A 25707-nucleotide genomic window follows, 5' to 3' on the forward strand; every position below is an offset into this window, starting at 1 on the left:
AGTTTCCATGACGGCATCTGCGGCGGTCGTTTTGCTCTAGATATCACCAGTAGGAAGATTCTACAGGCAGGATACTTTTGGCCTAGTTTGAACAGGGATGTACACCATTGGTGTAAAACATGTAAGGCTTGTCAAGTGGGGAATAGATGCAATCGGTCCTTTACCAAGGGACCAATCAGGTAAACTGTACATCATAGTGGGTGTAGACTACATGACTCGATGGGCAAAGGCAAAGGCCACCACCCGCATTACAGCCCAAGAGGTGGCAAAGTTCATTTTTGAGCATATCATTTGCCGTTTTGGCACTCCTCTTGAAATAATATTAGATAGAGGACCAGGATTCAGAGGTGATTTGGTGGGAGAACTGATGAAGAAGTTAGGCATCACACATCGGCATTCCACACCATACTACCCACAATGCAATGGTCTGCTAGAGAAGGTAAATGGAATGATTTGCAAAATCATCACAAAACAGGTGAACAACCACACAGGGGACTGGGATAAACATCTCATGGCAGCTCTTTGGGCCTACAGAACAACGTTCCGAACATCACTAGGTTTCACTCCTTTCCATCTAGTTTATGGGAAGGAGGCAATTCTACCCATTGAGGTACAAATATCCAGCTTACGAGTTTTGGCTAGCCAGACACATCGTCCAATTGTAAACCTCTGAAACCACATCTTGGATTTGGAGAGACTCCAACTGGATAGGGAAGAAGCAATCAATCACTATGCGACACAGGTAGAACGACGTCGGCTCACTTTCAATCAAGGGCTTAAAGAAAAAGGACTGGAAAAAGGCATGCTATAAGTACTGCGATACGACAACATATTTGACACTAGGAAGGATAAGAAATTTCAACCCAGATGGGAAGGGCCATTCATCATCAAGAAACGCTATGACTGTTGAGATGTAGAGAGAAAGAGAGAGAGACGAGACAAGAGACACACCATATACGCTCCCAAAGACTGATTCATATTGAGGACAAGATACAAATATATAGGTGAGACCAAGTTGAGTAGAGTGAGCCATATATAGCTCCAACACCCCCACTCAAACAAAGGTCTCTAGCTTTGGATGAAAAAACCCTTGGGGAGTTCAAGGGAAAAACCCAAGCCCCTATACAATGTGAAAATATGAACCAGCGATGATGATGTGAAAGTGAATTGTGCATCTATGTACAAATATTCAAGTGACTTAGAGATCACAATGTGCAAATGTGGAGTGCGCATAGTGCATGGTACCTAAAAGATTACAATGTCATATGTACAAAGCTATTACAATAGTAAAGAAGCTAATCTAGAAAGAGTGAGGTCGAAGCAACTCCAAGCTCCGAGCGCAAGAGGATGAAACGTGACTCGTTGAGGCCTTTGGTCAAAATGTCTGCAATCATCTGGTCACTTGGACAGTGTTCAACCATAATGGTTCCTTTGCGTACTTCATACCTGACATAATGATAATGGACAGCAATGTGCTTTGACTTATTATGTTGAACATAGTCTTTTGCAAGACTAATAGCACTTTGGTTGTCACACCGCAAGGGTGTGCTAGAAAGAGGAGAGTGACCAATATCAACCAGCATTTGTCGTAGCCAAATCAACTCACGAGCTGCAAGTGATGCCGCAACATATTTTGACTCAGTCGTAGAAACTACAACACAACGTTGTTTCTTGCTAGTCCAAGAAACAAGACAACCATTTAAAAAGAAGCAATTTCCACTAGTAGATCGCATAGATAAATGTGAGCTTGCCCAGTCTGCATCTGTGTAACCCAAAAGAGAAAGAGATTGCATAGAATCCGATGTGAGTTGTCGTTGATAGACTAAACCAAAATTTGTAGTGCCTTTCAAGTATTTCAACACACGCTTTGCAGCAGACCAATGCTTAAGAGAAGGACATGCAAGATGTTGTCCAAGATAATTAGCAGCAAACAGAATATCAGGACGAGTGTTCATGCCAACAAACTGAAGACATCCAATCAAGTTAGCATAAGGTTGATTTGTGACAAGTTGACCGCCATTGTCAGAAGTGTTCTTCGTAGAGCTTGCAAGACAAGGTGTGTTGGCTGAATGTGCAGATTCCATACCAAATTTTTGAATAGTATCTGCAATAAACTTTGACTGTCGAAGGAATAAAATACCTTTTTTACGGTTCCGTTGGATTTGAATGCCAAGACACGAGTGAATCTCTCCAAGATCCACCATATCAAATGCAGAAGACAATAAACTTTTCACTTGCTGAAGAAATCCCAAATCATTGGAAACAAGGATGGTATCATCCACATAAAGAGCAAGAATCACAAAACTGCTACCTTGGAGTTTTATGTATAAGTTGGGGTCTGACGAGCAAGAGATGAATCCTTTAGAGGTGAGAAAAAGATCAAATTTTGTATACCAGGCTCGCGAAGCTTGTTTGAGACCATATAATGCCTTATGGAGTTGAGCAACAAGGTCTTCTTTACCTGGAATAACAAACCCTTCTGGTTGTTCCATATAAATTTCCTCTTCCAAGTCACCATTAAGAAAAGCAGTTCGCACATCCATTTGATGAGCTTCTAAATCAAATTGAACAGCAAATGCCAATAAAACTCAAACACTTGTAATGCAAACAACTAGTGAAAAAGTCTCTTGATAATCAACACCAGCTACTTGGGAATAACCTTTTGCAACTAAACGTGCCTTGAACTTGTCAAAAGATCCATCTGCTTTTACTTTTGTCTTATACACCCACTTACATTTAATAGCTGTACGACCAGGAGGTAATTCAGTTAGTATCCATGTACCTTTAGAGATAAGAGAATCGTACTCTGCTTCCATAGCCTCTTGCCATTGATCCTTTTGTGGTGAAGAGATAGCTTCATCATAAGTAATGGGATCTTCAGAAGTAGAAAAGGCATTATCAGCAATATCGTCATCATAAACATGACATGAGCCATGTTCAAAATCAATAGGCAGATCAACAAAAATATCAATATCATCATTGGCGACATTCGGAATGGATGGTTGTGAAGAGGAAAGTTGCTCTATAGGAAGAGTTTCATCTTCTGAAAGAAATGGAAAAGCTTGAAGCAATGATTTAGTATCATCAGAATCATCCATGGACCATGAGCCTCCCATAAGCTGTTCGTTAAAAGTAGCATCACGATTCACAATTACTTTCTTGGAGGAAGGGTCATAGAATTTGTAGCCTTTGGAAGTGTCAGAATATCCAATAAAAATAACTTTAAGACCAGGAGCATCAAGCTTTGTTCATGTTTCTTTGGGAACATGAATATAAGCAATACATCCAAAGGTTCGAAAATGAGATACAGAAGGAATGTCACCTGTCCATGCTGTGATGGGTATCTTACCAGAGGGTGCAGTAGTAGGAAGATGATTCTGAATAAATGTTGCTGTCAAAGTAGCTTCAGCCCAGAAAACACGAGATAAGCCAGAATGAATCAGCATACATCTTACAGCATTGAGAATAGTGCGATTCTTTCGTTCAGCAACACCGTTCTGTTGAGGCGAATATGGAATAGTGTGTTCATGATGAATTCCACTGTCAGCACAGTAACTCACAAACTCTCGAGAAACATATTCGCCTCCATTGTCACTACGAAGCTTCTTAAGGCGACGACCAGTTTGAAGTTCCGCAGCCTTGTGAAATTGTTTGAAAACAGATAAGGCTTCAGATTTTTGTCTAAGTAGAAATACAGTCGTATACCTTGAGAAATCATCAATGAAAGTAATGAAGTAGCGATATTGTGATCTCGAAGACGGTAGAGGTCCACATATATCAGTATGAACAAGATCCAATATGTCATGAGAATGAGTTGTATTTGAAAGAGGAAAGGGTTTGCGATTGTGTTTCCCAAGAGCACAAAATTCACAAATTCCCATATGAGGATGGGCTTTAAGATCCATGCCATGAACAAGATCACGACGTTGAAGATCAAGGAGTTTTGAGAAATCAGCATGAACAAAACGGTGATGCCATACTTTGCAATCATGATCACCTGGAGCAGTGACAACATTTGCTACAGCATCGTTGAGAGAGAGTTCAAACAAATTACCATTTCGAGGAGCAGTGGCTATAGTCTGTCCATCTTTCTCAATTCGGCATTTGGTATGATCAAATCCAACAAACAGACCAAGATCAACAAGTCTAGCAACTGAAAGAAGATTACGTTGAAGATCTGGTATATGTAATACTCCTCGCAAAATTCGAGTGGAAGAAGATAAGGTACCAAGATATAAGTCTCCAATACCCTTTACTTGACAAGTAGTATCATCAGCAAGATAAACAACACGTTGAACTGGCAGTGGATATGTCATATTTCCTGTAGCACCAGAATCGACAATAAAAAGTGATCCATCGCGTACATGAAGTATTCTGTCTGGAGCAACTGAACATAGAACGCAGCTTGTTTCTGGTACAATGTTGTTTCGATGTTCAGTAGCATATGCTCTATTCCGATCTGTGTCGAATCGACGCTTATAGCACATATGAGTGGGATGATCAGATCGTCCACAATATTCACAAGAAGAAGAAGAAGAGTCTCTAGATAAACGTGGTTGTTTTGTGGTAATATTGCGTTCTTCATTATATTGACGTGCCCAACAATCATCTTCAGTATGGCCATTTCTGTTGCAGTAAGAACATTGCTTATTAGGAAATTTGAGACGAGAGAAAATATTACCGCGACGGCCACCTCTGCGGTTTCCTCGTTGAAAAGGACGCCTTCGAGCATAAAAAGCCCGTTCCATCTGTTGTGACTCAGTCTCCTCGTGTGAAATCATAGCTGTATCATGACTAGAATTACGACGTTCTTGACGTTGACAGTATTCAATTAAAGACATGCAGGCTTGGTCGAAATCAAGACCATCTTTATTAGAGAGAATAGTAACAATGTTATCATAAGAAGAGTCCTTCACCGTATCAAGGAGAAGTGTAATCAGTTGCTTTTGTGGAACAGGATCACCGGCAGCAGCAAGTTGATTAATAATAGATTTGAAAGATTCAATATGTCCCGTCATGGCAGTACCAACTTCATATTGTAACTTGTTAAGCAACCCTCTCAAATAAAGTATTTCTGTGACAGATTTCTTCTGAAAGTTTGCAATAAGGTACTTCCATACGTCGTGGGAAGTAGGCAGTTCGTACATATCAAGCAAAAGGGAATCAGTAAGAGCAGAAAGAATATACCGACGAGCTGCTTTATCACATCGTTGCCAATCCGTATAGGCAACATTCCAATCTTCAAATATAGGTCCTTCAGTGATAAGCACGTTATCATTATCCGTATCAACAGGCTGAGGCGGACAAACACGATTTCCAAGAACAACATCGGAGAGTTCATCGCCTTCAAGAATTAACAACATCTTTGCTTTCCAGCCTGGAAAGCATTGACCTTGGAAAGGAGGAACAGAACGCTGGCCAGAAGGAAAGCCGTTGACGAGAATATTCATAGCCATATCTTGTTGCGAGAAGACGTATAAGATAAGATCGCAGAATTTGCACACCATATATGGTGAAGGCCGCAATTGAGAATGAGAGAGATATGAGGACTGCGTTCTGTCAACGATAAACGTAAGAAGGAAGAGACGTCACCCAAAAAGGGCAAGGTAAAGGAGACGTTAATAATAAAAGAGTCCTCAAAATAGAGTGGCGTGAGACGCAAGATTGACGGCCACAATTTGAATAGCAAAAAGCTAAATCTTCTCAAAAAAGCTAACGCCAAAATAAGAAAAACGATCACGGACGCTTCACGAAGAAGTAGGACGAAGAAAGCTGCGTCAAGCTCAATTGCAGTAAAAACAGCATAACTTTCTGCTGCGAACTCCGATTGACGCAAACCTAGAACTCAAATCGAAGAGCTCGAGGAGACGAACAAGTTCTCTCTCTCTCTCTCTCTCTCTCTCTCTCTCTCTCTCTCTCTCTCTCTCTCTCTCGCGCGGTTTGTAAGTTTGCGGTGTTCATATCATCGTGGTTGTGTCCTAGCCACTCAAAGCTAGGTGGTGCCCCCTATTTACTTTACCGTGGCAGGCTCGAGGCGCGCCATTCGGCCCCCGGCGTTTTAGAGGCCGTCGGGGTTCGGGGTCCGCTTTGCGTCAGTCAGCGGCAGAGAAAATCACCGTCATCATTCCGAAGATTGATTCAATAGCTTATTAAGCCCTGGTGTCGTTAACGGCCTGGTTAATCGTGTAAAGTGGGAGCTTAAACTCGTAGTTAGAAGATGATCCAAGTGCCGGTGCTGTTAACAGCCCGCCTTGGCTAAGGATCAAGTTGTACTCAACGCATTAATCAGTTAATTGATGATTGTTGCGATTGCCAGAGTCAGCTGCATCTGTTGTTCTTGTTCTCTCTCTTTCACACCTCTCACAGCCAGATGCGCGGCTCACTAGCGAACACATATATATCCCCCGACAGCGGGAGTGAAAATTTTCTACTAATACATCTATTAGACTAGATTTCCCTAGGTTAACCCCAATTTGGTTGTGACCTTAACCACAAAATCCCAAATAATTGAGTCAAAAGCTTTAGCAAAATCTAGTTGCACTAACACTACTTTTTGATTTGTTTTCCTGCTTGCTTCAATTCCCAACATGACAGTCAAAATGTTGTCTAATCCCCAATAAAGCTAGCCTCGGCCTCATGCACATGTTTCCTGAAGAAGAGTGAAATTATAATTGCAATTTCTTTAGCCAGCCGTTTGTACACAATGCCCATCATAGTTATAGGTCTCCATTCTAATAAAAGCGCAAGAAATGTCTTCTTAGGTTAAAACTTGATGAGTCCATGTTTCAGTACAAGATCCATACATTGGGATTGCAATATTTGATTGATTGCTGATACTATCAGAGACTTCAGGTCATTCCAGAACACCATCACAAATTCCTTTGTTAATCCACATGCCCCTAGGGTCTTGTCATTCCCCAACTTTTTGAGGGCCCAAAGCAATTCTTTTTAATCAGATGGAACTTTCATTATTTAAGCATTATGCTCCTCTATTCATGAATCCACAATTAAAAGCATTAACTCAATAGATTCTTGCCTCTCAAAAGACATATCCACCTATTTATTCAGAATGTTTTCAAAGTGTTCTTTGCATTCTTGCATGACTGCCTGAGGGTCAGAGATGGTGTGGCAATCCTCTTTAACAATCTTGTGTATGCATTCCCTAGTATGCTTAGATCGTCTGCAACTTTTTGAAAAATAGTTTGGAGGAGCACTGCACATATCTAAGCTCTTGTTGTCTACATAGGAATCGTGCTTTGCTAGCCACCTCTGATTCATATTTCTTAAGCACTTGTCTCGCTGATTTAAGGCCCTCAATATCTTGTCCCTCATCTGAGATACATCCTTTCCTGTAGTTATCTCTCTCTCTCTCTCTCTCTCTCTCTCTCTCTCTCTCTCTCTCTCTCTCTCTCTCTCTCTCTCTCTCTCTCTCTCTCTCTCTCTCAGATTTCCCCTATAGGCAGACCCTGTGATCACTCTCAGTCACAAAAAAACTTTGTGGCTCATTGGATACTTGTTCATCCAGACATCAATAAGTCTTGTCAGCCACCAGTCTTGATTCTGGGTAATCTTCCACATCCTGTTGCATTTTATCTGAATTTGAGAATCTGGTATCAACATTTCATCAAATGTTTTGGTATTAGCAGTCCACCAGTTAAGAGCATCCTGATTACATGGCATTAAAAGAGTGCCCATTTCCGATGTCATCTGCTCCCGGGGTATCTTGAGTCCATTTCCTAACCCTCTCTCTCTCTCTCTGTCTCTCTCTCTGTCTGTCTGTGTGTGTGTGTGTTGGTCTACTGCCCACGTGGACTGAATCTCTTTGCAGTAGGTGGGTAGATGCTTGCTGAAATAGGGCAGCAGGGTGACCATGGCACCTGTAGGCTCACGTGAGCAAGAAAGGTGGATGTGGTTTGAGGCGAGGTGGAAAAGCCTAGTTTGAGGCGAGGACGTTTCAGTTACTGCATCTCTGTGGTGTGCTCGCAAGGGAAGAGGAAAAGGGCAGATGCAGGTGGGGATGAAGGTGTGCACGTAGCGCAAGAAAAAAAGAAGCGGGTGTGTGTGTGTGTGTGTGTGTGTGTGTGTGGGGGGGGGGGGGGGGGGGGGGGGGGGGTGGGGGTGTTTGTTTAAAGTAGACCATAGGAGGTGTACAAGTAGACATTGAATAGAGCCGTTATCAAAAACCTTGAAGCAAATCTGAATTAAAATAAACCTCAAAAATCTCGGGAGAAAATGGGCAAGTATCCAACCTTGAAACTTGAAGGGACACGGGAAGCTTGAACTAACTAGAGGGGGAAGCTTGGGGTCCGGAAGAAGGGACCGCAGGTCAAGGCCAGCCTGCAGGACACATGCAGGTAGCATCTTACCAAGCTCTGGAAACAGCTCTTTGTAGGCTTTCCACATTACAGACTGGGTCACACTGCAGGCACCGAAGATGCGCTCCAGCAGCGTCCCGCTGACAGGTTCGTAAAGGCGTGCCATCACATTCATGTTCGCCGCCTGCAGGGCCTTGGGGATGCGGCGCAACGCCAGCCTCATCTCGATTGCGCTGGCTATCTCCAGCGTAGCCTGCGTTCCCTTGAAGCTCATCCCCGCCCTTTTTCATGCGCTACACAGCCAAGTAGTAGATCATTATAGATTGGCAGAATCGGCATATAAGAGCACAGCTGTACATGATTGACAAGTGATCTCTCTCTCTCTCTCTCTCTCTCTCTCTCTCACACACACACACACACACACACAAACACAGACCCACGCAGGTTATTCTCGGTTTCAGGACGGCATGCGGCTGCATTGATAGTAGTAATGTTGTGCTCCGGAGCATTTCGAACTGCACCGCCCCCGACGTCTGCTTGCATTGCAGCTTGCACTTTCTGCTGCAGTTTTATTCTATAGTGCAGAATTGTACTCCAGAGGCCCTCCCCGTGCTCACTTACCGATGCAACCTTGCGTTGGTTGACGCCGGGAAGGTCGTTGGCAGCTTGGACAATGCAGGCGCCAGCGAAAGCCTCGCGCTGCCTTTGATCACGCCAACGAATTGACAACGCCTTCTCGTGGTCGAGGAAAAGCTGCGTGGCCAGCTGCACCAAGACGGTCGACGTGGGCAGATCGACGAGGCGTTCCGTGAGGGCAGTTATGGCGGTCATGGCGTGTCGCCGGGCGCGGGACTCCTTCACGTCGACCGCCCTCCTTGTAAGCTGCTGGGTACGATGCAGGGAGGCGGCGCCCCTAGTGCCGTCTTGCTGTATGTGGGTTTCTAATAGACGCGAGGGGGCCAGAGGGTCCTGATCGTCCCCGCCCACGCGCACCCGGTCGTTGTTTCGCGGGTCTTCGCCCTCGAAGTTACGCCACTCTGGCCGCTCATCCACCATGTGCGACTCCAGGACGAGCGCACACGCCTTGCAGATCCTGTCCCCTGATGTCCAGTCCTCATGAATTAGCGTTTCCACCCTGCTCTCACGACACCAATCGGCGGCCATTTTGGTGAACAAGTACGCAGAAGGGGGGCTGTTGTCTATATTATGAGAACCACACATGGCCACCCGACGCTCGACAACATAATTTAAGGACACACTTGAGTGAGGAGGAGGACCTCTGACTAACTGACTAATTGATCGGCCCCTTGGAGGCGCGCTAAACCCTAACAATGCAAAAATTGCCACATATTTCTCAATGTTATCTAAATTTACTATGTAATGCGTGTAATCCACTTAGAATCTGTCATGGTTGGGAACTTGCATTTATTGTAGCCACAATATTCTCCTTTGGTATCAATCCCAAGGCTAGCTCTAAATATCAACATACCAACTCTCCATTTTATCAAAAGCAGTAACTACTGTCGTCTTCACCTGAAGCATGACACTACGGTCACAGTTATACCCTTTCTACTCAAGGGAATAACCAATAAGAACACATTTTTGAACAGTCTTGATCCAACTTAGTTTATATATAGTTCACCAAGCACGTGCACAATCGTCCACTTAGCATATCATTTTGTTGTGGGGTATATCTACACATTATGAGAATTTGATAACATTTACCGTGGTCGTTTACCACGATTTGTAAAGAAAGAGTCCACAATGTGCTGGCCAAATAAGAGAGAGGGGGACGAGAGGACTTTTCTTCAGCTTCAAACATTACCGCGGACATTACGCATATATTACCACAGTTATTCTCGTAAGTATTATCGTTGTTATTACCAATACTACCTTGAGTGCTGAATCATTCAAGTTTGGGTATTTTTCTTTGTTTTGCTTGTGTTTTTTAAAAAATATGATAACAAATTTGAAACAATTGGTAAAATGATATTAAAACATGAAATGATGGCCATTTGAATAGATTAGGTTGCGCAAGGCATGTGAACCCTCTGTCACAAATGTTGGGCCGCAAGAAAAACACGAATCGGGTATGAAGTAGAAGAGGCTCGCACTCTTCCCCGAGTAGCGTGCATGCATTTCACTAAGTGACTACATCGATGTATTTGTTGCATATTCTAAAAGGCTTTACATAGTCGTAGTGACGAGCGCTATTGATATGAAGAGATGCTGAGGAAGGAGCACAATAAAGGAGCACTTCTTCAAAGCAGTTTTCAATAGTAGAAGCACTCTCACACTGCGTACATCACAAAACGCTACTTGTACCCATAAATGCTTAGAACAACAACATAAGAAAATGTGTGAAGGTGGATGTTAGAAAGGGAGAGAGGTTATAACCGCCATTATTGCCTATCATTATCGTACAATGATTTAGAGCCAAAATATGCAGACCTCAGTACTTCGACCTATTGTTTCTAAAAACTAATTCCAAAGAATCCATTGTTATTTTTTCATGAAAAATTGTATCAAAAAGATTGATTGATATTTTATCATTAAATTAATCACACCGACTTAATTAACATAGACTATCATGCTTGATAGAATTAGCGACTGGGAGAGGGAGAGAGAGTGAGAGAAAGTGATGAATGGGTGACACAACAATTTTCTTTGTAGAATAAACTACATAAAATTCTTATAAATCACCTTCCAAAGATCTCTACAAGTAGCTTGATCTAAATCTAAACCCATGGCTCCTAAATCAATAAAGAAAAAAATTGAATTCTCAATTGTGGATGTGCAGGCTTCATCATTTTCAAACTTGTCATCTTCCATTGTCATCATGGCAATCATCCTTGGCAGCGCTAGACTTGAATCATCATTTTCAAACTGGTCATCTTCCATTCTCAAAGGGGGGAGGGATTGGCCCCTAATTAGAGGCACGCTAAACTAGAGCAATTCAAAAATTGATGCAAAAAGAAATTAGAATAAAGCATAAATTTGGCCCCCCATCGATTTGTTTTGTGTTAGACAAGGGGAACTAGAACATAGGAGTCCACCACCCAACCACCCACTATATAGCATAGCCCCTGGCCCTTTGCCCTAGTTGGACTCCCTTTCGACACTGCCTAGCTAATCCCTGCCCTTGTCCAGCCGGCCTTGCCGGTGTCCTGACATTACTCCCCCCTTAAGAAGAGTTTTCTTCCTCGAAAACAAAAGTCGGGAACTTCTTCTTAAGAACACTAATGTTTTCCCAAGTGGCACCTTCCTCCGGTCGGTCTTTCCACTTAATTAAGGCTTGTTGACGCACATGATGACGTGTACGCAACTCATGATAAGCGAGAACACGTTCAGGTTCATGCGGTAAGGTAGGAGGTTCAATGAAATCTACAAAAATATGTTGGTCAATGACATTGTCGTCCCCATGTAACCGCTTACGTAAACGGCTTGCATGAAACACCGGATGAATACGAGAATGTGAAGGTAGTAATAATTTGTAGGAATGATCACCTACTCGCTTGAGTATTTTGAAAGACCCACAATATCGAGGAGATAATTTAGGTGTTGGCCCAGTTTCAGACTTTCTAAATGTTCTGGCATACGTAAAAATACTTCCTCCTCTTCTTCGAAGGTAACTTGCCGACGTTTCTCATAAGCGTACTTCTTATACCAATCTTGCGCTTGTCGGACATTCTGACAAGAAAGTTTCAACATATCCATGTAGTCTTGGAGAAAATCCTTAACCTGTTGGAGTTTTTCGGTTGCCAACCCCACCGTAACTGATGACCTAGGTTGAAACCCATACATGAGCATGAAAGGACTAAAGCCTGTTGTAACATGCTTATCACTGTTATAGGCAAACTTGAGAATAGGTAAGTATTCTTCCGAGTCTGACTGTTTTTTGTTGACATACACTCTTAGCATATCCTCTAGCACCTGGATAACTCGTTCAGTCTGACCATTTGTTTCTGGATGATCATCTGTAGTGAGGTTCAGTTGTGTACCCAATCGTTTAAACATGGCTCTTCAAAAGTGACTGTTAAACTTGGGATCACAGTCACTGACAATGTTACTTGGCAAACCATACAATTTATATAGATTATCCACAAATAACTTGGCTAGTTCTGGTGTCTTAACCGTTGATTTGGTTGGAATAAACTTACATAGTTTAGGCAACCAGTCTATGATCACCCATACCGAGTCATGACCTCGTACAGCGGTTAGTAAATCCACAATAAAGTCCATAGAGATGCTTTCGTATTTTCCATTGTAGATCTCCAAAAGATGTAAGAGTCCTCCTGCTTTTAGGCACTCCGCTTTGTTAACTTGACATTTCTAGCAATGCAAAATATAAGCTTGAACAAAGCCATGTATACATGGCCAGTAAAACTGTCATCGTACGAGAGCATAAGTTTTTCTAATCCCCAAGTGCCCTGCTCTTGGATTATCATGACATTCATAAAGAATTTCGCACCGAACGTCTGTGTCCGTCGGTACACAAACTCTCTCATTATGGAGTAGGTATCCATCGTCGATGGTGAAATGCTTCCATCGTTATAGTTCATCACTCGATAAAGGAGAACTAGGTGTGGAGGTTAACTGCACACTACCGTCATTGGAGTGAGAAGGATCCCTTTTTTGAACATGGCTCCACACTTTGGAATATGCTTCATCATGGTCATAATTGATCTCTGGCATTCGACTTAGGGCGTCCGCCACTACTTTGTACCGGCCTTTGCGATACCTTAGCTTGGCGTCATATTCTTGAAGAATCTCGGCCCACCTGGCTTTTCGACCCTTCAAATCCGTTTGTTGTGTAAACCATTTGATGCTTTCATGGTCAAACACAATCTCAAACTGAGCACCATACAGATAATGCTGCCATGTTTTTAAGGCAGACACTATTGCATAGAGTTTGTGTTCGTAAGCAGAGTAGTTCTGTTGAGTTGCATCAAGCTGCTTGCTTTCAAATGCAATCGGTCGTCCGTCTTGTAACAGGACTACTCCAATAGCACGATCTGTTAAGTATGGAGCCTGATTTACCCTTGTAATTTTTTGTGGTAAAAGTGCACATTTGTAAGGCCCCCATTATGAGGAGAAGCCATCGTGCGTGAAGGAAAATCACTCACTGGAAACAAAAAATTTTCACGGACAAGAATCAGGGGCAACTTTAAAGGCCTCGGAATATTCTTTTTCGCCGGAATATTATGGCCGGACGGCGGCCGGAAAGTGGTCGGAAAACAACCGGTCGGTTGGCCGATGGCCGGTAGTCAATGGCCGATGGCCGGTGGTCGGAAGCCAATGGCCGGTGGCCGGTGGTCAGAAGTCAATGGCCGGTGGCCGGTGGCCGAAGTCAATGGCTAGTGGCCGAATTCAAAAGCGGACTTGTCTTCTCAAGGGCGGCCACACATGGGCGGATTGGAGGGTCCGATTTGGACTTATTCGCACAAGGGCGGCTACACATGGCTGTCTCTCATAAGAGAGGGCAGCCCTTTTGGCCTATAAAAGGAGGCCATTTCTACACACATTTCATAGTGTGAAGTTGATGCAACCAGGTGAGTGTGAGGTGGTGAGAGTGAAGCAAGGCGGGAGCTCCATTAAGGGTATAATCCCTTTGTAAACTACTTCTTGTTTTGAAGTACTAAAACCATTGAGTGGCTGCTTTCCCGTGGACGTAGCCCACATTGGGTGAACCACGTATATCGTGTGTACTCTCTCTCTCTCTCTCTCTCTCTTTACTCTATAATCTTGTGTATATAAATCTGTCTCTCTCCATTAAGTAATCTACTAAATTATCTATTTAGCTACGTCTTATTTCCTAGCACGATCATTGGCATCCGTTTCCAAAACGAATGGTTTCAAAGGATCTACAATAGTTAGTATAGGAGCTGTAGCTAATGCATCCTTGAGCGTATCGAAACTCTGTTGTTGAGCGGATCCCCACTGAAAAGCTTTTCCTTTGCCCTTTAGTTGATCTATCATGGGAACATCAATATTAGCATAGTTTTTAACGAGCCTTCGGTAAAAACCTGCAAATTCCAAAAAAATCTGTAATTCTTTCAGATTTTTAGGAGAAGGCCATTTCCGAATAGTATCCACTTTGGATTGATCCATATATAGCCCATTAGCTGAAATAACATGCCCTAAATAGTGAACTTCATCTTTTAGAAAATCACATTTAGATTCCTTGGCATATAATTTGTTTGTGCATAACAACTCAAACACCTGCCTGAGATGTTGTAAGTGTTCTTCTTCAGAAGCACTATAGACTAGGATGTCATCAAGGAAAACAATGACAAAATTGTCAAAATATGGCTTCAAGACACTATCCATAAGTGTCATGAATGTTGCGGGCGCATTGGTTAACCCAAAGGGCATCACCAAGATCTCGTAGTGTCCAAACCGTGTTCGGAATGAAGTTTTGGGTTTATCGGCAAGTCGAATACGGACTTGGTGATATCCTGACCGCAAGTCTATTTTCGTAAAAATGCGAGCATGAGTGAGTTTGTCAAACAGCTTGTCTACTCTGGGCAATGGGTATTTGTTCTTAAGCGTAACCGCATTTAAGCCATGGTAGTCTACGCACATGCGCATACTGTCGTCTTTTTTCTTCACTTGTAGAATAGGCAAAGCCCATGGTGAAGAACTGGGTTGTATAAACCCTCTGCTAAGGTAGTCAGCAAGCTGACGTTCCACCTCAGCAACTTTCAAATAACTCATACGGTAGGGTGGTTTACTAACAGGTTTATAGCCTGCACCCATGTCAATGCTATGTTGCACTAATCGTGTCGGTGGTAATCTTGATGGCAAATCATTAGGAAATACATCTTGAAATTTCTTTAATAATTTTTGTAATTGACTAGCAACGTTTGCTTCACTACAAGAGGTTGTGTGCTCTTGTGACGCTGTTAGTGACGAAAATACACTAGGTTTTTATAACCCCTGGCGTCGCTAAAACCCTCGCTACGAGCGTCGCTATGAGCGTCGCTTTAAGCGTCTCTATGAGCGTCTCTATATAGAGACGCTCATAGCGACGGTTATAGCGACGTTTACACTGAAGACTATAGCGACGCTCATAGCGACGCTACAAAGCCATAAATAGCAACGCTTATAGCGACGCCCGAGAGAATTTTTTTTTGGTGGCAGGGCATTGAATGCCCTGCCACCCATCAACCATATTGTACTTGATTCACTTTTTAAAAAAAGTGCAAGGGTAGATAATAGACCCAAAATAGTCACCCACAAGACGCATTGTTTGCAAAATTGACAATTGTACACATCATAGGCAAAATGAATTGATTGGCAAATGTAATAATGACAATTGTACAACATCATAGGCATAAAGAATTGATTGGCAAAAGGAACTGCGGTGACAAATGTAATAATATACATGGTTCAAAAAGACGTATAAAATCCGTCTCATGATACATAAGCTATGAGAAACCCTAAACTAATGCTATCTAGCTACGGCTAAACTGACGTCGTCTCTTCAGACGTCTCATCGCGTCCAAGCGGTGTATCTGTCGGATTCTGCAAAAAAAGACAATAAGACAGCTTTCAGTAAGTATAAACATATAACGACATTTATAAAACAATACAAAAAATAGAAAAGAGTAAACCCTAATACTAACCATGCCGCCCCGAGAACTGAGAATGTCCATCAGAGCATTTAAGCCCTTCCTACCTGCGTACTCGCGCTCGTACGGTGTGGGATCACGTCCTGTCATCGACCACTGTCAAAACATACAAAGATTTCATTATGTTAGAATTAAAAAACTCATAAACCCTAAACTATCGAACATAAAGAGCAATGCGAAAACACTTACAAAATCGGCCTCAAATGATGCCCATCCACCGCTCCCCAAGTGGTGCGAGCTCCCTGCCTCTACTCGCGCTCTGGCTGCATCCTTTTGTTGCTTCCACTTGTCGGGATTCTCGCGCGCTGCTTTCTTCGCATTCTTCCAATCTTCTTTGGCCAGCCAATCTGGCCTGTTCCACCCATTCTTGATTGCTTTTTGCACTTCGGAACGCTTGTGTTTGCAGTATTCGCGCATTCGAATCTTCATCAGGTCTTCATTGAAGCGCTGATCCCGTGTTGGAACGGGAAACTCATCATGAAGTATGCTGATGACTCTGTTTTTTAAATCACTTGGTACTTCACTCCATTTGTTTAGTATGTAGTGTCTAAACAACTGAGAGCAAAGACCACGCATGCGCGAGATCACCTTCTTGCCGTCATCATCCATGATGATGCCGCCGCTGAAGTCGATGGAGTAAGACAAGCCCTCTGGCCGGTGACACGTGAACCTGGGTGTCCCGGCAGGGGTCTCTAGCGGCGTGTCGATGGGAGTCCGGACGTCAGGTGTCTCCACCGGCGTCTGGGCCCCGAAGCGAGGAGTGTCGAGTGGGGTGGCTCCTGGCGGAGTAGGTAGAGGTGTGTAGCTTCTAGGAACAGTCAGCCGTGCAAAACCTGTCGTAGATGGCGATGCTGTGGCTGGTGTGGGGGCGGGCAAAGAAGGGGAGGGTAAAGAGCCTCGTCGAACACGAGGCGGTGTGGAGGCATCGGTGGCGGAATCCCCACAACAACCGCCACCGCCACCACTAGAGCGCCGGTGTCTAGACAAGTGTGAAGCTCGTCTCGTTGAAACCGAAGCTTCGAAGCGCGCCGAATGCTCCGAAAGAGAGGGAGATGAGGATGGAGTAGGAATGCGTGATGATGCGCCAGAGCGATGACGCTCCACGTACCATTGTCTCTGGTGCGGTGACAAAGAAGAAAGAAACTCCTCATCATCCATACCTGCATTAAACACACGAATATTTAAACTTAATATTGAATGAATAGAGTAGACAATGACGCAAAGACCATTAAATACAATGACGTAATGACGCATATAAATACAATGACGCAATGAATTGAGTGATAGAAGAGGCAAGTCGAAAACTCAGAATTTTCAATCAAAAGATGTGAGCACGAGTAGAAAAGAGCGTTATACACCATGGAAGGTACTTACAGAGCCAAAGCTTTTACAACACGGAGCAAAATTGTTCAAATACAATATTTGTGGCTTTAAGAGATCTCTCTCTCATCCTCGCATAACTCAGCATAACTTCCTATATCTATATAGAGCTCTCCGTTTAAACAAATATCCTCTGTTTCATTTTGTAGCTCCTCTGCATGCACCCCATATAGAGTAGTAGCATCTTGATGCTCGTCTGGCACCACCGCAGCGGCTTTTGATTGAGCATCTTCTCTGATCTCCTCCATTGATGCCGTTGTGATTGGCACATGGTAGCCTTCATACGTCCTTGCACTACGAGGGGCTATCTCTATGACGTACCACCAGTTTGATGTAGACTTTGTAGGATGAAATATTACCTGCCAGAGCCACATAACTTACATGAGAGCTTTCAAGCACATAACTTGTAAAAGGGGGATGTTAACTATTTACATACTTACTTTTTCACAATGCTCGGATAGTACGAAAGTGTCTCTTAGGCCAGTCCATTTTTTAGTAGAATCCACCTCAAGAAAACCAGACTCTCCTCTACGCACAGTAGCGTTGCGACCCTCCATGATTATCTTGAACCATTGCACGTCGAACAAGTCGACAAAAAATCCTCTGTAATCGATCCTCAAAATCTCTTGCAGCGTGCCGAAGTAAGTGAGTTCCGCCACCACAGGATCTGCATCAGAGGAACGTCGTCGACTAGACTGTTCAAATTTTTCCATGATTCCACAATCTTGAGTAAAACGCTTTTTGTCGATTCGTTCCACCCTAAAATGTCGACCTTTACACCATGCTGCTGTGTATGACTTATACTACAACGAGCAAAGATTATGAGTGGCCGTTCAAACGTTTATAAATAAAATCACTTGCTAGTCGTACATTGCAAACTTACCTTGGTCGCGCAACCCCGAGAGTACTCCCACTCTTCCTCAGTCACTTCGTCACCGCATTGTTGTGCGCTTTTCAATTGGTTGTGCAACCATCTTAAGCTCATGAAGGTTGGTAGGCTCTCCAGAACTGCTGGATAGTGCATCGGTGGTCGTCTTCCCCGTCTCCACTCGATTCGTTAAGTTAAATTAGATTAGATTTAGGTTTATTTTTAGTTAGATTTACGTTTATTTACGCTAGATTTAGATTTACGTTATATTAGATTAGATTTAGGTCTCCATAGACTGCGATGGCTGCATGAAGCGGGTGAAGAAAGCCCTCAATGGAATATAGGGTATTGCTGCCTTCACTCATGGTGGGCTCCATCGATCCAAAAGTACTGGTGAAATGTCTTCAGAAGATAGGGGAGAAGGTGGATCTTCAGGGCGGCAAGAGTCACTACATCCCCGACAATGACCATCTAGACAACCTCTAGTCATTCAACAGCAACTTCAAAGTTAGTAACAAGAGCAAGAACGGTCCAAAGGGCCAATTGCTGTCATCAGATGTGGATGGAGATGAGGCAGCGTCACCGCCGGAAGTTAACTCTCACATCTTTAGTGATGAGAATGCCAACTCTTGCCGAGTTATATGAAAAATTATGTGTTAAATCAGTTTTAAGGTTCTTATAATCCCTGTTAGTTTAGTTCTTTGTTTTTAATATAACATAATTTACGTTAGATTTAGATTTATGTTATATTAGATTAGACTTAGGTTTATTTAGGTTTACACACACACACACACACACACACACACACACACACACACACACACACACACACACACACACACACACACACACACACACACACACACACACACACACACACACACAAGAAGAAGAAAGTTTTAACGTCGTAGGAAACTATCCCAAAAGACGTTAAAGATTAGGTTAGATGTAGACTTACGTTAAATTAGATTTAGATTAATTTTTAGTTAGATTTACGTTTATTTAGATTTACGCTTATTTACGTTAGATCGAGTCCACGCAAGAATTACTTACGGTTTAGGGTTTAGAGTTAGACGAACAGTGAAAAGATCTACTGTGAAAAGATATTAAGATGCTATGAAGTGCTACAGCTAGAGAAGAGGCAAAGGGGTTTTGTTCACTACATGCAGTATCATGTAGACGTGGGTCTGTAGATTTCTTGTACCCACAAATATAGGTATTGACCAATAAAGACGAGATTATAACCCGGTGGTTCTGATCTGCGTGCACCTCTAGACCAAGGTGTGCGGGGATTGGACATGACTAGAGAATGTGAGGTAGAGAGAGAGAGAGAGAAAGAGAGAGAGAGAGAGAGAGAGAGAGAGAGAGAGAGAGAGAGAGAGAGAGAGAGAGAGAGAGAGAGAGAGAAGACGAAGAATGCCAATAGAATATTAAATTTGTTGTCCAAGTTATAAGATTTTTATCCTCATTATGAGTAGTGACGAGGATGTGGGACCGTCCAACCGAAACACCTATCTCTCAACGAGGGTCTTATGTCCTTGTAATCAATGCAAGCATGCTGTGCGACGGACAAGACGTGTTTCTTTGCAGCACGTTCACGAATTTGGTGAGTTCGATCCATTTATGATAGATCGAGTTGTTGCCAGTTATAACTCGTCGGACTCTGACGCTGGCCAACAAGCAGCAATCTTGCAACCCAATAGACATGTTCGCAGGCGCTTTGGTCAAGCAGCATATGTGAGGCCACAAGATGTAGCCTATGACAGCTCGGGGGATGATCATGCAGAGCACATTCCCAACGAGGCAATGTTTGAGCCCGAGATTGATGAAATGATCGAGACGATCATGGATTCAGAAAGGCTTATCTATGATGATATGAAAAGTGAAGCTGATACGCCATTGTATAATGGAGCACATATGTCTAGATTGAAATCACTCCTCGTTCTTCTCAACATGCAGGCAAAGTTTGGATGGAGTGACACTAGCGTCACAGCGCTTTTCAGGTGATCTATTACAATTAGTTTACTTTAATAAAACTCTAAATGTATAATGATCTGATAGATTTTTACACGACTGTATCGTATTTTTATGTTGTGTAGATTGCTTAAAGAGCACATACTACCAGCTGACAATGTGATGCCAGATTCCCGAGATGAAGCAAGAAAGATTTTGCGAAACTTGGGGATGGATTACAATTCTATCCACGCTTGTCCTAATGACTGCATTCTTTTCAGAGGGGAATACATAGACATGGAGAAGTGTCCAAAATGTGATTCCAAAAGATATCGAGTAGATCTCCACGGGACAAAAATTCCACAAAAGGTTTTGCGACATTTTCCTCTGCTTCCTCGCATCAAGCATTTCTTCGAATGTAAGTCCATGGCTGCCCTAGCATCATGGCATGAGGAGAATAAATCTTCGGATGGTGTGCTACGAATTCTTGCAGATTGCGCAGCCTGGAAACATATAGATGGAACATGGTCGGATTTTTCCAGGGAAGCTCAAAATTTGTGCTTAGGCCTGGCTATGGATGGCGTAAATCCATTTGGTCAAAGATCAACACCTTACAGTGTATGGCCCGTTATCATCGTCAACTACAACATTCCCCTGTGGTTGACTACGAAGAAGGGGCACCTATGGCTAAGCTTGATTGTGCCAGGGCGATATAAAGTGGAGAATATGGATGTGTATCTTCGTCCACTATTGGAAGAGCTACAACAAATGTGGATTGGCATAGAGGTGGTGGATATGAGCCGACACACAGGACGACGGAATGCTTTGATCAGAGGCATTCTAATGTGGACCATGCATGACTATCCCGGGTTAACAGAATGCTCAGGTGATCTATTTCACTCCTCACTCAGACACTGTAAATCTTGTTTTTTCCCATAGTTGATCTATTATCATGTGTATACATGCAGGGCTTCAAACAAGCGGATACAGAGCATGTGTCACATGTGGACCTAGACTGAATGCACGTAGGGCGCCCTCACTGAAGAAGCAAATCTACGAAGGTCATCAAGCGTATCTTCCAGAGAATCATGTGTTACGCGACGGATTTTTGGGAAGAGAGACACCAAGGATGTATGCACAAGCATGGTTAGAGCAGAAGGAGATGTGTGATGACGGATTGCCTCCAGGGATGAAGAGACTATCTCTATGGTACGAGTTACCATACTGGCCCCGACTCATGATCAATCACTTGCTCGATCCAATGCACATATTCAAGAATGTGGGTAATCTACTATGGGACCATCTGACCGGCAAGAAAGATACTTTGGGAGCCAGAGTTGACCTTAGAAATGTGGATCGTATGGAGCAATATTGGCCACAAACAGCGTCTGATGGATCGATAAAACTCCCTAAGGCACCATGGATTTTCACAGGAGCCCAAGAACGCAAAGTAAAAGAGACCATTCGATCTTTGCGGACCCCCACTGGTGTAATGCACTCGCTCCGAACGTGTTTTACTAAAGAAGGAAAGCTTACCGGTTTGAAGTCACACGATTGGCATAAAATGTGTCAGGTACGTTCATAGTGGACTTTAATATCATTGCATAAAATGTGGACTTTAATATCATTGCTGCACATACTTTACAGTTTATTTTATCGGTTGCCATTGAGGGATGTTTGTCTCTCGACATCCGTAACACAATCTACAAACTTGCAAAGTTGGTGCAATGGATCTCACAAAAGGAGATCAACGTAGTCTCCATACCATTCGCCAAACTAAATGCTACGGAGCTTGTGTGCATGTTTGAGAAACATTTTCCTACTACCATGCTAACCATTCAAGTGCATCTTCTTGTTCACATAGTTGATGAGGTGGAAATAGCTGGCACAGCTCATTCCAGATGGATGTTCTTCTTAGAACGTTTCATGAAAACGCTTAAGGGATATGTGCATCAAAAGGCACGTCCGGAGGGTAGCATGGCAGAAGGTTGGTTGGTATCAGAGTCCCTAGTGTACATTGGAGAGTGGCTAGACGGATTTGATAAAGCCCGGGACACGCTATGGAGAACCATAGATGATGAGCGCATATCTGGGATTCTCATGTGCAATCTCGGTGTTGAGAAGAAGATGAGGGAAGATCTAGAGGCTAAAATCAACCGATTTTGCATGCTTCACAATCCTGTGATACAAAAGTGGATTTCACAATATGAGGATGCAAAGCAAGAGCGACAAAGGGCACGAATCGAGTGGAGACGGGGAAGATGACCACCGATGCACTATCCGACGGGTCTGGAGAGGCTACCAACATTCATGAGCTTAAGATGGTTGCACAACCAATTGAAAATTCTATCCCCCTTTTACAAGTTATGTGCTTGAAAGCTCTCATGTAAGTTATGTGGCTCTGGCAGGATATATTTCATCCTACAAAGTCTACATCAAACTGGTGGTACATCATAGAGATAGCCCCTCATAGTGCAAGGACTTATGAAGGCTACCATGTGCCAATCACAACGGCATCAATGGAGGAGATGAGAGAAGATGCTCAATCAAAAGCCGCTGCGGTGGTGCCAGACGAGCATCAAGATGCTACTACTCTATATGGGGTGCATGCAGAGGAGCTACAAAATGAAACAGAGGATATGTGTTTAAACGGAGAGCTCTATATAGATATAGGAAGTTATGCTGAGTTATGCAAGGATGAGAGAGAGATCTCTTAAAGCCACAAATATTGTATTTGAACAATTTTTCTCCGTGTTGTAAAAGCTCTGGCTCTCTAAGTACCTTCCATGGTGTATAACGCTCTTTTCTACTCGCGCTCACATCTTTTGATTGAAAATTCTGAGTTTTTGACTTGCCTCTTCTATCATTCAATTCATTGCGTCATTGTATTTATATGCGTCATTACGTCATTGTATTTAATGGTCTTTGCGTCATTGTCTACTCTATTCATTCAATATTCATTGTATTTATATGCGTCATTACGTCATTGTATTTAATGGTCTTTGCGTCATTGTCTACTCTATTCATTCAATATTAAGTTTAAATATTCGTGTGTTTAATGCAGGTATGGATGATGAGGAGTTTCTTTCTTCTTTGTCACCACATCAGAGAAAGTGGTACGTGGAGCGTCATCGCTCTGGCGCATCATTGCGCGTTCCTACTCCATCCTCATCTCCCTCTCTTTCGGAGCATTCGGCGCGCTCCGAAGCTTCGGTGTCGACGAGACGATCTTCACACTCGTCTAGACACTGGCGCTCTAGTGGTGGCGGTGGCGGTTGTTGTGGGGATTCCGCCGCCGATGCCTCCACACCGCCTCGTGTTCGACGAGGCTCTTTACCCTCCCCTTCTTTGCCCACCCCCACACCAGCCACAGCATCGCCATCTACGCCAGGTTTTGCGCGGCTGACTGTTCCTAGCAGCTACACATCTCTACCTACTCCGCCAGGAGCCACCCCACTCGACACTCCTCGCTTCGGGCCCAGACGCCGGTGGAGACACCTGACGTCCGTACCCCCATCGACACGCCGCTAGAGACCCCTGCCGGGCACCCAGGTTCACGCGTCACCGGCCAGAGGGCTTGTCTTACTCTGTCGACTTCAGCGGCGGCATCATCATGGATGATGACGGCAAGAAGGTGATCTCGCGCATGCCTGGTCTTTGCTCTCAGCTGTTTAGAAACTACATACTAAACAAATGGAGTGAAGTACCAAGTGATTTAAAAGCCAGAGTCATCAGCATACTTCATGATGAGTTTCCCGTTCCAACACGGGATCAACGCTTCAATGAAGACCTGATGAAGATTCGAATGCGCGAATACTGCAAACACAAGCGTTCCGAAGTGCAAAAAGCAATCAATCATGGGTGGAACAGGCCAGATTAGGTGGCCAAAGAAGATTGGAAGAATGCGAAGAAAGCAGCGCGCGAGAATCCCGACAAGTGGAAGCAACAAAAGGATGCAGCCAGAGCGCGAGTAGAGGCAAGGAGCTCGCACCACTTGGGGAGCGGTGGATGGGCATCATTTGAGGCTGATTTTGTAAGTGTTTTTGCATTGCTCTTTATGTTCGATAGTTTAGGGTTTATGAGTTTTTTAATTCTAACATAATGAAATCTTTGTATGTTTTGATAGTGGTCGATGACAGGACGTGATCCCACACTGTACGAGCGCGAGTACGCAGGTAGGAAGGGCTTAAACGCCCTGATGGACATTCTCAGTTCTCGCGGCGGCATGGTTAGTATTAGGGTTTACACTTTTCTATTTTTTGTATTGTTTTATAAATGTCGTTATATGTTTATACTTACTGAAAGCTGTCTTATTGTCTTTTTTTGCAGAATCCGACAGATACGCCGCTTGGACGCGATGAGACGTCTGACTAGAGGACGTTAGTTTAGCCGTAGCTAGATAGCATTAGTTTAGGGTTTCTCATAGCTTATGTATCATGAGACGGATTTTATACGTCTTTTTGAACCATGTATATTATTACATTTGTCACCGCAGTTCATTTTGCCAATCAATTCTGTATGCCTATGATGTTGTAGAATTGTCATTATTACATTTGCCAATCAATTCATTTTGCCTATGATGTGTACAATTGTCAATTTTACGCTTGTCAATTTTGCAAACAATGCGTCTTGTGGGTGACTATTTTGGGTCTATTATCTACCCTTGCAATTTTATTAAAAAGTGAATCAAGTACAATATGGTTGATGGGTGGCAGGGCATTCAATGCCCTGTCACCAAAAAACATTTTTCTCGGGCGTCGCTATAACCCTCGCTATTTATGGCTCTGGAGCATCGCTATAAGCGTCGCTATAGACTTCTGTGTAAACGTCGCTATAACCGTCGCTATGACCGTCGCTATGAGCGTCTCTATATAGCGACGCTTATAGCGACGCCTATAGCGTCGCATATAGCGACGCTCTCATAGCGACGCTATTATAGACGGTTTTAGCGACGTCGGGGGTTATAAAAACCCAGTGTATTTTCGTCGCTCACAACGTCACAAGAGCACACAACCTCTTGTAGTGTACTAGGAGGGAATCAAATCCTAGTGGGACACTAGGTGGCATCATTTCAAAGATACACTTATTTTAATGCATTTTTGCAAGCATGATTACAAACTTTGTCAAGGAGCAATGTCATGCTTTCATACGGACTGAGGTGTCCTTTGGATTTAAATGAAAGTCTAGGCTAAGGGGACCACGGGATGACTTTTACTGCCAGAAATGGACCCTATTTTGATGAATTTTTTACACAAGGTTCCAATCCGAATTGGAAAATGATTTTAAAATGAAAATCGTAGCTAATGAGCTGAAGTTTCTGGCCATATTTTTACTTTTTTATTTGGAGCCGCGGTTGAGGGGATATGATCAAAATACTGGACCCCAGTCTGCCCACATCATGCAGGGACAGCTCATTTCCAACTTTTCCAATTCCTATTCACACTGGCTCCTCTCTTCTTGTGTAAACCCTTGGGGGTTCCCTTCACCTATAAAAGGGGACCTCTTCTTTCTTGAAAAGGAACTCAAGCATTCAAGTAATTGATGAGAGGAATTCTTG

General features: G+C 43.3%; 1 protein-coding gene and 1 pseudogene across 1 annotated transcript; both read right to left on the bottom strand.

The window, feature by feature from the left end:
• Nucleotides 1-7528: 7528 nt before the first annotated feature.
• LOC147460578 (uncharacterized) lies at nucleotides 7529-8605 on the bottom strand (annotated as a pseudogene).
• On the bottom strand, nucleotides 8602-9371 carry LOC147460579 (uncharacterized). The gene is made up of 2 exons (XM_086503416.1): nucleotides 8752-9371; nucleotides 8602-8608 (listed from the first exon to the last, which is right to left on the bottom strand). Exons 1-2 carry the CDS (start codon nucleotides 9369-9371, stop codon nucleotides 8602-8604), a joined length of 627 nt encoding a protein of 208 aa, XP_086359542.1.
• Between the last annotated feature and the right edge of the window lie 16336 nt (nucleotides 9372-25707).

The sequence above is a fragment of the Adiantum capillus-veneris genome, chromosome 3 (genome assembly GCF_014529385.1).
Source record: "Adiantum capillus-veneris isolate H3 chromosome 3, ASM1452938v2, whole genome shotgun sequence".
NCBI lineage: Eukaryota > Viridiplantae > Streptophyta > Polypodiopsida > Polypodiales > Pteridaceae > Adiantum > Adiantum capillus-veneris.